The sequence below is a fragment of the Panthera tigris genome, chromosome D3 (genome assembly GCF_018350195.1).
Source record: "Panthera tigris isolate Pti1 chromosome D3, P.tigris_Pti1_mat1.1, whole genome shotgun sequence".
Classification (NCBI taxonomy): Eukaryota; Metazoa; Chordata; class Mammalia; order Carnivora; family Felidae; genus Panthera; species Panthera tigris.
In genome coordinates this window covers 18,165,713-18,180,883 of record NC_056671.1, presented here as the reverse complement: position 1 = coordinate 18,180,883, position 15,171 = coordinate 18,165,713, and the positions used below count along the sequence as shown (strand labels likewise).

Here is a 15,171-nt window from a genome sequence, read left to right as displayed (position 1 = left end):
ATTGTGTTTTTAAATCTTTCTGTGAAGAGTACGTCTGTGGAACAATCGGATTTGTTTGGGCTTCTACACCGTCTGAGCTAATGTTTCTGGCAGTCTTTACACTTTTCCTACACTTTGCACTTGTTCATTTTGAGTCTTTGCTTTCTCGGGAACGGAACAGGTTCCCGAAACATTCCGTGGTGAGGGAGGCCGTTAGCTGCGGAGCCAGGAGCTGACAGGAAGCGTTGGCTGGTCCAAGCTCTGTCGGCAAACGTATTCTACGAGGAACTGATTTTTATGCTAGCACGAAGGGCAAACCAAGGTCAATATTTATACTGAAGAACCATCTAAGTAAAAACACTGGCCTAAGATGTGGTGAAGTGTTTTATTACAGTGTAAGAGCTTACAGTTAAAGTAGAACAGCTTTGGGTCCTTGTTGGTGGGGACCGGGGGCCTGTGCCCAAGACAATCCTGGAGTAGCCTCTTCTGTCCCCCTCCCCCACCCCCAGGGTAGCAGGTAAGCAGCCTGGCTGAGGGGCAGGTACCCCCCCCCCTCGGCTGACGCGTGCTGGCGTGCACCTCACAGCAGCTGCTCGGGACCCAAGTGTCAGCACCGCTCCTCCGCCCTCCCTTAGGGCTCCACCCAGCGTCACCGTAGCCCGCCTGTGTGTCACTAACCTTCCTCTCTGTGCTATGAGAAGAAATGCTATAAACGTTAGAAGTAGTCACTGTATGTTGTACAAGCATTTGTGGACGTGTAAAATAAAAGTTACGTAATGCTTCTGTTGAAATGTTTCCTGCGTTCGTTCTGTAGTGTTTGAATTTAAACACTGCGAGGAAGTCTTGGGGAGAAAGTGAATCAGCTGGGGTTGCTACCCCTTTGATTTTAATACTAGGGAGGGACGGGGGAGGGACAGGCGCTTCGGCCTCCAGCTGGGGAGGAGGCTGGGGAGCTGCGTCAGAAACGTTAAGGCATCGGGTGTGGTGAGTTCCACTGAGTTAAAGCAAAATTCAAATTCTGCAGCTTTATGAAATTTTCCTCTCAGATCACATACATGCTCCTGTGTTCCTCGGGACCACTGCGGCCTTGACAAAGGCAGAGCATCTGTCGCCCACCGTATAATGACGTGTTCACATACCCATCTAGGGAGGGTCCAGGTAGGGACACGGAACACCATCCCCGTAGGCGACTTGAGGTTGGGCCCCTGAAGAGGACCTTTGACTTCGGCGCCCCAGGGCAGCAGAGAGCCGGGAGGGGGACAGGTGCCCCTCAGTCTCTTCAGATGGGATCTCCTTTTGCTAGAGCTGCTGTCCCCTTTCCCGGAAGGTGTAGCCACCTGGACAGCCCCCCACTTCCTGGGCGCTTTCCTCAGCCGGAGCACAGCCAGCCACCGGAGAGGTCAGGAGGAAGTCGTGCGGACCGACACCTTGGGAGAGAGGCCACACTTAGGTCAGAGCCCTCTTCTCACCCGGTGGTCCACAGCGGGGCAGTGGGTGTGGACCAGCCTGGAGAAGCCAGCCCCACCGGACTTGAGGCAGAGGGCATTTAGAAAAGGAAATGGGATTTAGAAAAGGCATCTTCAGCCCGAGCCAGTCAGGCCGTGTGACTCTCAGGACAGAATTACTCCTGAAGGTCATGCCCCTAAGACAGCACGTAGACTGAAAACTCCTCTGATGCTTTAAATCCAAAATAGTACTTAAAGATTTCAACTTCTCCCTGAAGGCGTTTAGGGGCATTTGGATCACAAAAGCCTTTTGGGTGCTGTTTACATCCACAGTCACAGTTTCATAGTTAAGGGGATATAAATTAAAATAGGTACAAGACACTCTGTACGTCGACAGACCGTTTCCTCGTTCGTTTGTATCAACTAAGGATACCGGGTGCATGTATACAAAAGACATCTTAAAACACTCAGCCCGCTCAGGTTGTAATAGGCTATTTCCTAGCAAAATTGGATCAAACTAAGCTCTGTGTACTCCCGGTACAGCGAGGACTGTTGAGATGCCGGGTCCAGCATGGTCGGACCCGGGAGGGAGGGCACAGCATGGAGCACGCCAGCTGGACTTGAGCCGACCAGAGAGCGCTCACATTCCAAAGCCCCGGCCACGCCCCCGCCAAGCCAATTACATCACCGCGTCTGAGACTCAGGCACTGGTACTTTTGGAAACTCACAGGAGACTCCAGTGTTGGAAACACGAATGAGAACCACTGTGATAAGGCGTAAGGCCTTTACCAGGCAGTGAAAAGGTGGCTTCGACCTTTAAAACGGAGAAGGACTGAACGTCAACTTCCTGTTTACTAACAACCAAAACTGGGAGGTGAACTTGCTTTATTTTCCCCCCTTTTCATTCATTGTGTGAATCTGTACCCCTGGTATCCATACCTTCCTGTTTTGATACAGAATCGAGAATAGAGGGAGAAGTGAACAGTCTATATTCTCATGTCAGACTGCTCACGCCTCCCTCCCCCGCCAGCCACTCACCACGGTTAACTGTCCGTTTTTATCTTTATAGATTTGCTCTTCGGGTCCCGTGTCGAAAACGATCGTGCCTTCTTTTCCAGGACTAATATAAAACCGTAAACTGGAAATACACAAAATCATCAATTACTGACCTTTTTTTGCCTCTTGTCTACAAAAGAAATTCGCTTATGCAGCTTTACTGGTTTCAAGATCAAATTCCTGTTTTAATAGAGTTTTATTTTACTTGAGTACCCAAAAGACCACCAGTTCCGTAACGGAGAAAACTCACCACGTTCCTGTGGTTATTCTCAAGTCACTTTAGCACGTTCAGTCCTTCAAGGGGCCAATTTGATGTCTGAAGAACCACCTACATATGGTCCTGCTGAAACTCTCGTGGCTGGGGTGGGGGGCGGGTCTCCCTGTGAGGTCCAGCAAAACCAACCCCACTCTGTGCCCCCCTCTTGTACATAATGGATTTGCTCAGGACATTAGGGTGGCTTCAGACCTAATAGGGGCAGCAGGAAGACCTGCTTTCCCAGGGGCTGGGGGGTGGGGGAGGGGGCACAGCGCCTCCTGATCCCGTCTGCGAACGAGAATCCAGCATGGCCTCAGGAACCCCCACACCATCCCCAACCAGCCAGGTGACACTGGGCCTGCTGCTTAGCCGCTTTGTGCCCCTGACATGGAAAACGTGGCCATCCTTCAGAGCTGAGAGAATCGAGTAAGAGCACCCCATCTATGTGTCAGATGGTTTTCTTTTCCGTCCTAAAGTAATGTTGCCACTCTGCCCTCATCAGTTGTAGGCAGCCTGCAAAGCTCTGGGCCCATCGTGCTCGGCCAACGGTCCCGAACAACAACCATCAACAGGAAGGGTGTGGCCGTCACCTGCTCTGGCCCAGAGGTCCACCTTTCACTCAGTGACAGCTTCCCTCAGGAACATAAGGCCCTCCTTGGAGAACTGGGATGTGAGACCACGGTTCCCTATGTGAGTGAGCGATCGCTGGGCAAAACCACCTACCTCCCCTGGACGACATTGACGATGTTCCCCCGCTTCACCAGCATGACGAGCTTAGTAATGGCTTCAAAGATATGTTCACACTGTAAGACGGCATCCCCCTGAGAAGGAGACATGGGCTGTTCCAGAAGCAGTGGCTTAAAAGGTTTTTTTAATTTTTATTTTTGAGAGAGACAGAGCATGAGCAGGGGAGGGACAGAGAGAGAGAGAGGGAAACACAGAATCCGAAGCAGGCTCCAGGCACTGAGCTGTCAGCACAGAGCCCGACGCTGGGCTCGAACTCACGAACCGTGAGATCATGACCTGAGCCGAAGTCGGACGCTCAACCGACTGAGCCACCCAGGCACCCCGGGAGCAGTGGCTCAAAAGGAAAACACCCTCCAATACCGAGGCTCTGCGGCAGGCAACTGAATATCGTGGCGGTGGTCTCCGTCTGTCAGCAGAGACGGGTGGCCGGCAATTACCTTTTGTTTGCTGTCCTCTGGCGACACGTGAATGACCAAGATTCCATCACTGAGGCTGCTGGTGGAGACCCCTTAAGACAGATCCAGAGTTAGGGACCGGGAACCGGACAACTTGAAATCAATGCAGGAAGAAAGAGGAGGCATACCTGGGGGTGCCCCAACCCCACGCTCTTTCCCTCCCAGCTGGGCCCAGCAGGAAGAAGGGCACACTCCAGCAATGAGCATGCCGTGAGGCTGTGAAGGGCTGTGCTCGGGATACAGCACAGGTCATCGGAGAAGGGGACGGTTGTCCAAGCTGGATACTGGAGCAAAGGGGTGGCCGTTGATATTTATGCCAGAAAGAGAAGCACAGGCCAGGCCCCGGCAGCCTCAGGCTTTAAGGGCACCCTCCACTTCGGTCTTCCACTGGAGGGTGTCTTCTTAACTGGTGAGCCCAGAAGCTAAGTCGACCCCGTGAACAGCCGTACGGTCGCTGGCTTCTTACCTTTGAGTGCCGAGTACGCTATTTTCTGCTTGATTTTGGCAAGTTCCACCACGTAAGCCGCTTTCTGAGTGAGGAGGAACTGCCGCTCCCGCGCCCGGAAGCCCTTCCTGTCGTATTTAATGACCGGGACACCGTACTGCGAAGAGGTGACCGTCACCATGAAGGGAAGGGGACTCCGTGGGCGGAGGGGGCAGAGTACTGAGCTCCTTACTTCCAGCACTCACCTGCTTATCGGTGAGCAGGTATTACCACACAGCGCTTCCTGCCATGGAACCCTGGGGTCTCTCCGTAACCCTGCCACCCCCACCCACAGAGGGACAAAGGCAGCAAGAGCTGAAGTAACCTGCCCAGATGGCGCATGGCTACTAAGTTGTGCCATGTTGGCACCCCGCCCCGTTGCTGCTGCTAATAGGGGGTGTTTAACGATTAATTTCATGGCTGTGTTTCACTCAATTTCATAGGAAAACCCAACCCGGTTCCTGGGGTGACAGATAAGGACCGTAAGAACAGCAAATAGGTACCTAGGGATCATGCGGGCCCCGCAGTCTTTGTTAATACCCAGAGCATCACAGTTGTGAACCCTGCCCATCCCCACGCACCCCTGCATTTCAACAGCACTTCCAGACACCCCTCGTACAGAAGACAGACCCTGTTCTCACGCTTCGTGAGGGAATCCTGACTGATGCCAGGACACAACACATCCCTACCTGGATTTTCTCACTGCTGATGAGTTGAAGTACTTTGGGATTAATGTCTCCTTCATCTGGGGAGGGAATCGGAGCACAGTGAATCGTCAACTAAACGCCATCGTGGTGCAAAAGCCACTGGTACCTGCTGGGTTTACGTCTCTCTGTGACCAAGACCTCCACTATGGCCAGGAGACTCTCCGGAGTCAGGCGTCATCTTCTGACCCTCTAAGCGAGTGCACAAACAGAAGAACGTACTTACCGATCCGACTGTTGGCGAAGGGCTGGTTTAAGGCCTCTGCATAACCTTCTTTCTTCGCCCTGAAGAGTTCACTTGTAACCACCTTTTGCTGCATCTGGTAACAGAGAGAGGAAAGTACAAAAGTGGGAGCCGTGGGGCTCCTTGGGACGGAGGTCCGCGGCACAGCTCACTTTCCGTGATCAGCTGTAGAGGCCTCGTCATACCTCTGCCCGGAAATGACAGCACATTCCAGGCTTTGGCCAAAGTGCCCCTAAAAATTATGCTGGCAGAGACTGGAGCTGACACTTCGTGCTGGTCTCTTGCACTCCCTTCCCAGCAGGGGAATTTTCAGAATTTCAGACAGCAGTTTCCTCCTTCTGGGTCAGAGGTCTGCCTGCAAACTCCAGCCCCGGGGGCCAGATCCAGCCTGCTGCCGGTTGTTTCTAAGTTTTTGTTTGTTTGTTTTGCAGCCTGGCTACGCCATTCATTCATGTGTGCTGTCCGGCAGCTTCCGTGCTCTGCTCGCAGAGTCGAGTGACTGCAACAGAGATCGTGCGGCCCGCAGACCCTGAGAGAGGACTCTCTAGCGCTTTACGGACCTGCAGACAAGCAGACACAAAACCCTCCAGCAGAGAAGGGGCCCGGCCTTCCGTGCAGCACGGGGGCCATCTGGGCTGTGTTCCCATGGCAACAGCGTGAGCAGAAGCACTTGCAACATCTGTCCTTGAACAAGGGGCTCTGACCTAAGTGGCCTTCTTGTGTTCCATCCCCAACACATGCAGGAGGCATGCGCCCGGTGTGACCCCTGGGCTCCCAGGAGAGATGGTGGGCGAGCGCCGCCCACCCCGGACCTTCCAGCACCTTCGCCACCCGCCCGGGCTCCCCGTCCTTACCAGCGCCTTCCTCTCGGCCGTGATCCCGCGACAGTACTTCCGAACCAGGTTCCTGGTGCACATCTTCCTGAGCAGGTCCGAGGCCTGTGTGGAGAACACACGCACTTCTGCTCTACCCGCCTCACTCAGGCCCAGTCTTGGGCTGTGGCCACCAAGACAGAGGCTCTGAAAGCAAGTCGAATTCAGTCCGATTTCAACTACAGCATTAGTGGTTTTTTGGTTTTTTTTTTTAAGTTTATTTACTTTGAGAGCAAGCGAGCATGAGCGGTGGGGAGGGGCGGGGTGGGGGGAGGGAGGGAGGGAGAATCCCAAGCAGGCTCCTTGCTGTCAGCACAGAGCCTGATGTGGGGTTTAATCCCATGAACCTCAAGATCATGACTTGAGCTGAAACCAAGACTTGGACGCTTAACTGACTGAGCCACGCAGGCGCCCCAGTACAGCATTAGTATTTTAAAGCCCGAGAAAGCAACTAATCTTCCAATGTTGCATTACCTTTTCACCGTTCCTAAGCTACTGCTTCTCGAACTTGAATGTGTTTGAGTCACCCGAGGACTCGGCTAAAAAAAAAGACTCTAAGAACTGCTCAGCGGACCTGGGCTGGGGCCCGGTTTCTTACAGAGACCCCCACTGTGCTCCAGCCACAGGATCCTTGGACCTTCTTTTGAGAAACGCTGTTCTAGGTGACAGTCATTATAAGCCATCAGGAAGGCCACACCAAGGGCAGCGCTATTCGCAAATGCTCCGTGCTAACCAACCTCCATTGGCTTGAGAGTACGAATTGAGAGGAGCGACATTTCTCATAGGACAGCCTTGCAAAGAAGTGCTTCGCTAAAGCCTTTCGAGCCAAGGGTGGTGGCACAAAGATACACCAGCTGAGCCCCGTCGCTGCCCGAGTCACTTGCAACAACAATCTGCGTGTCATCCTCACATTTTCTAAAATGCCAGGAGGCCTCAGCCAGCTCTTGTCCAAGACATTCTTTGGGACATGATACCGGAGGTTCAAGATGTAATTCTTCCGCACGAACACGATAAACTCCTCATTGTCCGGGCAGAGAGGCTTGTTGCGGTTGATGAATCCCTTTATGAACCTGAAACGGCAAGTGGTTTCTGTTAATTTTCTGGCCCATTTCTTCACGAAGCCTCGGGCTCTCTCCCCACCTGTTTGCAAAGGAGGCCAAAATGGTGCAGGTTGTTTGGGTCGCCAGGTGGGGCGACCGTTCCATGGCCCGCAGGTCGGGTCTGCCCCGAAAATGTGCTCTATTTCACCCATGCTATCTTTGGTTTTGTTTTGAGTGGTTTGAATTAGTTGCTAACAACAATATTGGGAAATAGTACACGAAAGCCAGATTTCCAGCCAACCTTGGGCGGGCGGAGGGGGGGGGGCTGGTTATCAAGAATCTGTGGCAACACTAAGCTGGCATTTCTCCAAGGCAGCAGTCAGCTGGAGTAGTGACTGCCCCTCTGAGGTGGACTGAGCTTTCCAAAGTTAGCTGCAGTTCCCACCATGCCTTATCATCTTATCCCAGCTCGTGAAATTCACTTTTTCCTGCCTGGCACTGGAGGGCAGCTGACCTTGTGACTTTTGAACTAAGAGAAACTGACAGGCGTACTGAATTGTGATCACTGTCCAATTAGGGAGCTCAGAAGAAAGCAATGGACTTAGCCGCAGTCCCCACCATGCCTTATCGTCTTATCCCAGCTCGTGAAACTCGCTTTTTTACCTGCCTGGCATTGGAGGGCAGCTGACCTTGCGACTTTTGAACTAAGAGAAACTGACAAGCGTACTAAATTGTGGTCACCGTCAAATTAGGGAGCTCAGAGGAAAGCCACAGAGCTGAATTCTTAGGGGCTGACACCCTGAAGGGAAGATGGGCTTTCGGCACAAAGCCAAAGAACTCAGCCAAGTCCGCGACCACCTTCTACAGAGAACTCACTTTCTTACGGTCCACACAGCCCACTTTCTCCTTTTGGCCAGCTTCCGAGCCAGGGCCCCGCGCCAGTGGGCTTCAAGTGTGATGGCTGAAAGAGTTCACTGCCAGCGTTAGAAGGTGAGCACGATCACATTTCAATACAATGGCTTTTTTCCAGAAACATTCAGCCACTCCACAAACATCCGGATACCCACCCGCACTCTGCCCGAGAGATGGAAAGGTGGTGAGTGTTACCAGTTCTTGTGGGGAGCGTAGGGGGCGGTTCAGACAACTGAACCAGGGCAACAGAGGAACCCCAGGGGTGCTGCAGGAAGCTTCAAGGAAAGCCCCACAATGACATGAGGGGATCAGAGTTTCCCCAGGCCTTCCTGAGGGACCCGTCAGTTTTGTTGCCGCCCACGGCTGGTCTCAACTGATGTGTGCTTTAAGTTGCCTACACTTGAGAACTGAGATACGTAAATTGGGACACAGAGATTTCTGACTTGCTTCCCAGTTTTTAAGTGCTTTGCAGATTTTGTTCAGTTATTCGGATTAGAAAAAATACTTTCTTGTGTGCTCCTCATAGCAGCACTGTTTTCTGTTATAAAAGCAAACAACTGAAACAACCCATGCGTCCATCCAGCGAATGGCTGAATTATGAACGGGGGTTGGCAAACTGCGGCCCGTGGGCCATCTGTTTTTGTAAACAAAGGTTTACTGCCACACGACTATGCCCGTTTATTTACATATAGCCTATAGTACCTTCCTGATACAATGTCAGAGCTGAGTAGCTGTGACCGAGGCCGGGTGACCCCCAAGTCTACAGTACCACCTGGTCTTTAGGAAAGTTTGCCAACGTGTGATACGGTGCAATCCTACGCAGCCATGACAGCAAATGACCAAACCTGCGCACGTCGACTGGTTGCATTTCGGAAACAAACACATCCCTAAAAATATAAACAGGATAATCTTACGGAGTTCCAAATGTGTCAGCCAATAAAACTGTTGTTTAGAGACGTATCCATAGATGGTAAAGCTATAGAGGAAAACAAGGCAATGAGAAATGCAGAATTGCAAAGAGAGATGGGGGCGGGGGGGGGGGGCAGGGTTGAGAAGGGACAGGAGAGCGACAGGAGACGGGTTCCCAAGGTACTCCTGGTGTTGGCATTCTTTTAAAAGAGTTATTCTGTAAACAGGCACACGTGGTGGGATCCAATAAACCACGTCCGTGGGAGGAATACGGGCCACTCCGTTGCAATCTCGGGTCAACAGAATAAAGACGAGACACACGCAAGGTTTCAAGGCCGAGCAAGGGGAGAGAAGCCACCAAAGGGGCCTGAGCTCCAGGTACAGCAGGGATGAGAGAGACCGCAGAGGTCTGGCTCACTGCAGACGGGCACGTTTCTGTTTTAATTCTTACCTGCGTGTCTCTTTCTCACGTACACTCTCCTCTCTAGGCAGGCTTTGTATGTGGCTTGGATTCTTGCAACTTAAAATGAAACAAAAGTTTTGGTGAGATGGCTTTCAGTTGTGCACCTGCGTGGTAGCGCTTTTCCAAGGGCAGGTCAGAAGCAGCCCTCGGGGTGTGCCGTGCGGAGCTGACTGGGAAGAGCTGGGAAGGGGAGGGCCCATCCTCCCTCCCTCCCTCCCTCCCTCTCTCCTTCCTCCCTCCAGGGTAAAGAACAGACTCGGTGGTTAGAGCTCCCCACCCCCGTCTGTCTACAGGGGGCCTGCTGGCCCTCGGTTCCATGGCCCTCGGACCACATGCTTGCTCGCCCTCGAGCTGCCCCGTCCACCTCCCTCCACCTGGGGATTGAGTTCCCAACACAAGCCAGGCGCACTGAGGACCCCACAGACCAGTGGCATCCCATTCCCTGGGGGCTGGTTAGAAACGCTGGGGTCCCCCCTGCAGCCAGCACCCACCCAGAAACGAGGTCCCGGGATTGGTGCCCACTGCTGTCACGGTCCAAAAAAAGGACGGTGGTCACAAGCCCGGCTCCTGAAGGCGGGCAGACCCATGTTCCAACCCAAGCTCTGCCGCTTACTAGCTGTGCAGCCTTCAGCAAGTTACCAACGTCTTGGGCCTCAGTTTCCCTGACTGCAAAGTGGAGATAATACAGCTGCACAGGTTAGTTTTAAAGAGCACAACGAGGTCCTGAGGGCAGAGGACTTAATACGTACCTGGCACACAGAAAGCACTCAGGTATACGCGGCAGGGTCTGTCTCGACAGACCAGTTGAGATTTCAAGGGAGAAGCCCCGCTGCACTCCAGGAGTTTTTACATTTTTTTGCACCCCCAACCTCCACCCCAGAACTTTTCTCATTTGCCGTTCGCTGTGCTCCCCGCGCCCCGCGCCCCCACCCCGCCCCCCGTGCCTGCAGGCTTTGAGGCGACACCTTCCGGCATCATACTGGTATGAACGAAATGTTCAAAGCTTCATTTGAGGTTCGGGTCCTAACAAGTGGGATGGCAATCCGGCATTTAAGTTTCCGGGTGCATCCATGACTACCCTCCAAACACGCATTAAGGCATATAAACCCATGTGTTCTCATTCTGGGTTTCCAAAGCGAGTGCTTCTTACATTAGATCAGACACCATGTGTAAGATGTAACCCAAGCTAAGCCGGTTCGTTTCACATTCTACGGAAATCAGGACAGGAAAAAAAAAAAAAAAAAGAAAAAGAAAATCATACCTAATTGATGTTTACTAAATTCAAAGGCATCTTCAGTAGCAAACAGAGTTCTGGGGAAACGAATGAATATCTTGGTTCTAGAAGTGAAGAAAAGATAGTTGTCATGAGTAATTGGCTGGCTTGAATAGTGTCCCCTCGCCAGAACCTCAGAATGTGATCTTATCTGGCAATAGGGTCTTTGCAGACGTCATCAAGGTAGGGATTGAGAAGAGATCATCCAGAATTAGGGTTCACCTAAATCCGGCATGCGTGTGCATCTAAGGGACAGAAAAGGACACACAGGCACAGGGAAGTTCATGTGAAGACAGAAGCAGAGACTGGAGGGAGGGAAGTGGCCACAAGCCAAGGAAGGTCAGGAGCCACCAGAAGCTGGAAGAGGCAAGGAAGGACCCTCCCACAGAGCCCGCCGACACCTCGAGAACACTCTTCTGTTGTTTAAAGCCAGCCAGTCTGTGGTCATTTGTTACCAGCCTCAGGAAACTACTACATTGATTTGACTTGAAGTTAGTTCCTTAGGCTTTGAAGATTGATGACAAGGAATAGGAGTCTCAGTTTTTTTGTTTTGTTTTTTAGGTTTTATCTTCTTTTTTTCTTTTTTTTTTAACGTTATTTTTGAGACAGGGGGAGACAGGGGGAGAACGGGGGAGGGTCAGAGAGAGAGGGAGACACAGAATCCAAAACAGGCTCCAGGCTCTGAGCTGTCAGCACAGAGCCCGACGCGGGGCTCGAACTCACGGACCGCGAGATCATGACCCAAGCCGAAGTCGGACGCTCAACCAACTGAGCCACCCAGGCGCCCCAGGTTTTATCTTTTTAAAAAATGTTTATCTGAGAGAGAGTGTGTGCACGCACAAGTGGGGGAGGGGCCGAGAGGGACAGAGACGATCCCAAGTAGGTTCCACACTGTCAGTGCAGAGCCTGATATGGGGCTCAATCCCAAGAACCGTGAGATCATGGCCTGAGCCGAAATCAAGAATCGGATGCTTAACCAACTGAGCCACCCAGGTGCCCCCAGTCTCAGTTTAAAAGAAGATCCCCTTGGGGCACCTGGGTGGCTCAATTTGTTAAGCGTCTGACTTCGGCGCAGGTCATGATCTCATAGTTCGTGAGTTTGAGCCCCACGTCAGGCTCTGTGCTGACAGCTCCGAGCCTGGAGCCTGCTTCGGATTCTGTGTCTCCCTCTCTCTCTCTCTCTCTGTCCCTCCCCCGCTCACGTTCTGTCTCTCAAAAAGTAAATGTTAAAAAAAAAATTAAAAAAAAAAAAAGGAAATCCCCTCCACCAGCAAAGATAAATTATCAATATGCATCACTTTCTACCTGCCCTACGCACCCTGTGAGGGCAACTTACCACCTATGACCTCTTTAGTCCGCCTCCCTTGGGCTGTGTGAAGCTCCATTCCCCTCAGGGATCAGGCTTAGAAATGTGGTTAATACTTGAAGCAGGTCCCAGGACAGAAGTGTAAGGATGGAGAGGGACCAGGTGGCCAGACGGCTGTCTATATGTGAGTGGGAGTTAGGAGTTGACAGGCAAAGCCCCTGATAGATTCGAAGGCAGAGATCCCTGGAGCTGGATTCTCTGTGGCCTGGGAATGCCCGTCTATACCCTTGGGCACCGCTCCCTACCACCAAATTCACCCTGACCAAAAGGACTTATAGGACAAACTAAACTCTTCGCGGTTCGCCCCACGGAGTTCTGCCTCAAACGCTTCCAATGTGTACAAAAGTTCTCCTCACGGACAACTACAGCGATAGTAATGTACTCGGAGTTCTAGAACACCACCTTCTGGGATGCCCGAGGAGCTTTGGCATCACAGAAGTCCTAATATCCCCTCTGAGAGGTCCTGCGTGCATGTGATCAATAACAAGACCAAACAAACTCATCTTGCAGGCAAAGACGTTCAACCCAGCCCTGAGTGAGGTATAGAACACAGGGTTCCTTTCCAACTTAATCTCCTCCCGTAGGCAGTGCTAGAGCCCTTCCAACCACTTGGAGCTTGTCATGTTGTGACTCTTAATAATAAATACATATTTGGGGATGCCTGGAGGGCTCAGCCAGTTAAGCATCGGTTGAGTGTCCGACTCTTAACCACAGTTCCTGAGATCGAGCCCCGTGTTGCTCTCTGCACTGGCAGGGCAGAGCCTGCTTGGGATTCTCTCTCCCCCTCCCTGCCCCTCCCCTGCGCGTACTCTCTCAAAATAAACAAACATTCAAAAAATAGATGTATTTGGTCTTTGTCCTGTTCCAGTATCACGGCTCCCCAAATCCTTGTAATTAGAGCAACAGGGGCATCTTCTTGTTATATTTGGACTCTGTTCCTGAAATGGTTTCAAAGGGATAAGAGTGAAACGGGTGTCTCACTAGTCATTAACAGATCCCTTTCCACCACACCACACCCGAGTTTCTGCTAAGGAAGTGATGTGTGCAAAGCCCCCTGGATAAGCTAAGGATGGGAGCCGGCTGCCAGGGAAACCAATCTTGAGATGAGAGGCTGAGGACTTTCAGCCCCGCCTCGAGGTAGGGGAGGGGGGCTGGGGGTTGAACTGATGACCAGTGACTTTGTCAATCGTGCCCATGTAATGAAGCCTCCATAACCGCTCCCCCGTGCCCCCCGCCAAAAAAAGACGTGGCTTGATGTTCTGAGTGTACCTGGAGAGGGCGTGGAAGTTCCAGGCTTCTTCCCCAGACCCCGCCCTATGTATCTCTTCCATCTGGCTGTTCTTGAGTTCTATTTTTTTGTAATAAGCCGGCAATCCAGTAAGAAAAATGTTTTAGTTTTTCTTTAATTTTTATTTTTGAGAGAGAGAGAGAGAGAGAGAGAGAGAGAGCATCTGTGCAAGCGGAGGAGAGGCAGAGAGAGGGGAACAGAAGTTCTGAAGCAGGTTCTTCACTGACAGCAGCGAGCCCGATGCGGGGCTCGAACTCCTGAACCGCGAGACCATGTCCCGAGCTGATGGCTCCACCGACCGAGCCACTCAGGGACCCAAGTAAAATTTTTTTCTGAGTTTTCTGAGCCACTCTAGCCAATCGATTGAACCCAAAGAGGGGGTCCTGGGAACCTCCAATAGCTAGCCAGTCAGTGGTCAGAAGCACAGGTGACCAGTGGGACTTGTAACTGGCATCTGAAGTGGGGGGCGGGGGTAGACAGTCTGGCGAGGCTGAGTCCTTAACTTGGGCATTGGACACTACCTAGGTAGACAGTGTCAGAACTGAGCTCGACTGTGGACACTCAGCTGCTTTCAGAAACGTCGTGCAATATTCTGTGTGAGCAAAGCAAGGTGAGCAGGTACACACAGTGTTTTCTTCACGGAGCTGCATCTAACTTGAGTGGATGGAGGTATCCGCTTGTACGTCTACGTAAATTCCTTTAAAAATTCATCTCCAGGCTCTAGACGCATACGGGTCGATGCACAAAGCTTTTCAACGGGGATTTCTTGGCCACTTACCTCCCCAACTTGTACTCCTCGGGCGTGTAGCCGATGTACTGGATCAGCCGTTCTACGCCCTCTGCTGGAGGCCCGTGCCAGTGTGGCCAGGTGTCTGGGCACAAGGACTTGTACCTGGGGAGAGGAGAGGCCCTTCCAGAAAGCCTTCGGACCTTCCACTCACCTCCCCCACCCCCACTCCCCTCCAGAGCTCAGGATGTGCTCCGCTGTGGTATGTCAGCGTCATACCAACTTCCTTGAATTCAATAACACACACTTGGCAAGAAACATAAAAGGGAGAAACGGTCTCAACGGGGTGGGTTGGGTCTGTCTTCATAGAACAATGACATCGTCAGACACCCCACCCAAGAAACTCCATTCCACTCCTAAGTACACACGCAGAGACATGAAAACATACGTCCACACACAAGCTCATACATGAACGTTCACGGTGTCATCACTCATCATAGACAAAAGGTAGACACAACCCAAATGTCCGTCTGCCGATGAATGAATAGATAAATGAACGTGGGCCAGCACAGGAAGAAAAGGTACCGTGCTTGGTAAGTGACGAGGGATTTCTCAAGGGTAATTTTGGACGTAATGCTGATTTAAGAACCTGATTTCAGCACACAATACAACTCCCTTCTATATGTGGTCACCATAGACAGAACCATGGTTGTCTGAAACATAATGAAATAAGAGAACGCAGAATTCCAAGTGCCCGTGGACCAAGGGTAGAAACTATATCCGGGACCGCCCTGGCTGGGTTTGAGTCCAGCTCAGGAGCCGGGCAAGTCACTTCACCTCCTCACCCTGTGCAACACGAACAATAACAAGCCCTTCTCGTGGGACCGTCACAAGGCTGAAGGGAGATAATCTGTGGAGAGCACTGGACACAGTCCGAGACTTCAAAAAAAT

At 51.9% G+C, this 15,171-nt stretch overlaps 1 protein-coding gene across 4 annotated transcripts in view; it reads right to left on the bottom strand.

Moving 5' to 3' along the window:
- Positions 1–350: 350 nt before the first annotated feature.
- Positions 351–15,171, bottom strand: part of MYO1H (myosin IH) — a 114,743-nt gene continuing 99,922 nt past the window's right edge. For 2 of the 4 annotated variants that reach the window (XM_042962814.1, XM_042962815.1), the window contains exons 20-33: positions 14,272–14,385; positions 10,828–10,904; positions 9,555–9,623; positions 9,040–9,081; positions 8,159–8,243; positions 7,153–7,312; positions 6,225–6,308; positions 5,353–5,446; positions 5,112–5,167; positions 4,405–4,540; positions 3,921–3,991; positions 3,460–3,557; positions 2,463–2,562; positions 351–1,406 (exon numbers count right to left, since the gene is read on the bottom strand). In XM_042962814.1, the coding sequence (XP_042818748.1) occupies positions 1,380–1,406; positions 2,463–2,562; positions 3,460–3,557; positions 3,921–3,991; positions 4,405–4,540; positions 5,112–5,167; positions 5,353–5,446; positions 6,225–6,308; positions 7,153–7,312; positions 8,159–8,243; positions 9,040–9,081; positions 9,555–9,623; positions 10,828–10,904; positions 14,272–14,385 (1,213 nt within the window). In that variant the 3' untranslated portion in view covers positions 351–1,379. The remainder of the gene's footprint in view (positions 1,407–2,462; positions 2,563–3,459; positions 3,558–3,920; positions 3,992–4,404; positions 4,541–5,111; positions 5,168–5,352; positions 5,447–6,224; positions 6,309–7,152; positions 7,313–8,158; positions 8,244–9,039; positions 9,082–9,554; positions 9,624–10,827; positions 10,905–14,271; positions 14,386–15,171) is intronic. The other 2 variants (XM_042962817.1, XM_042962818.1) reach the window with 2 other exon arrangements.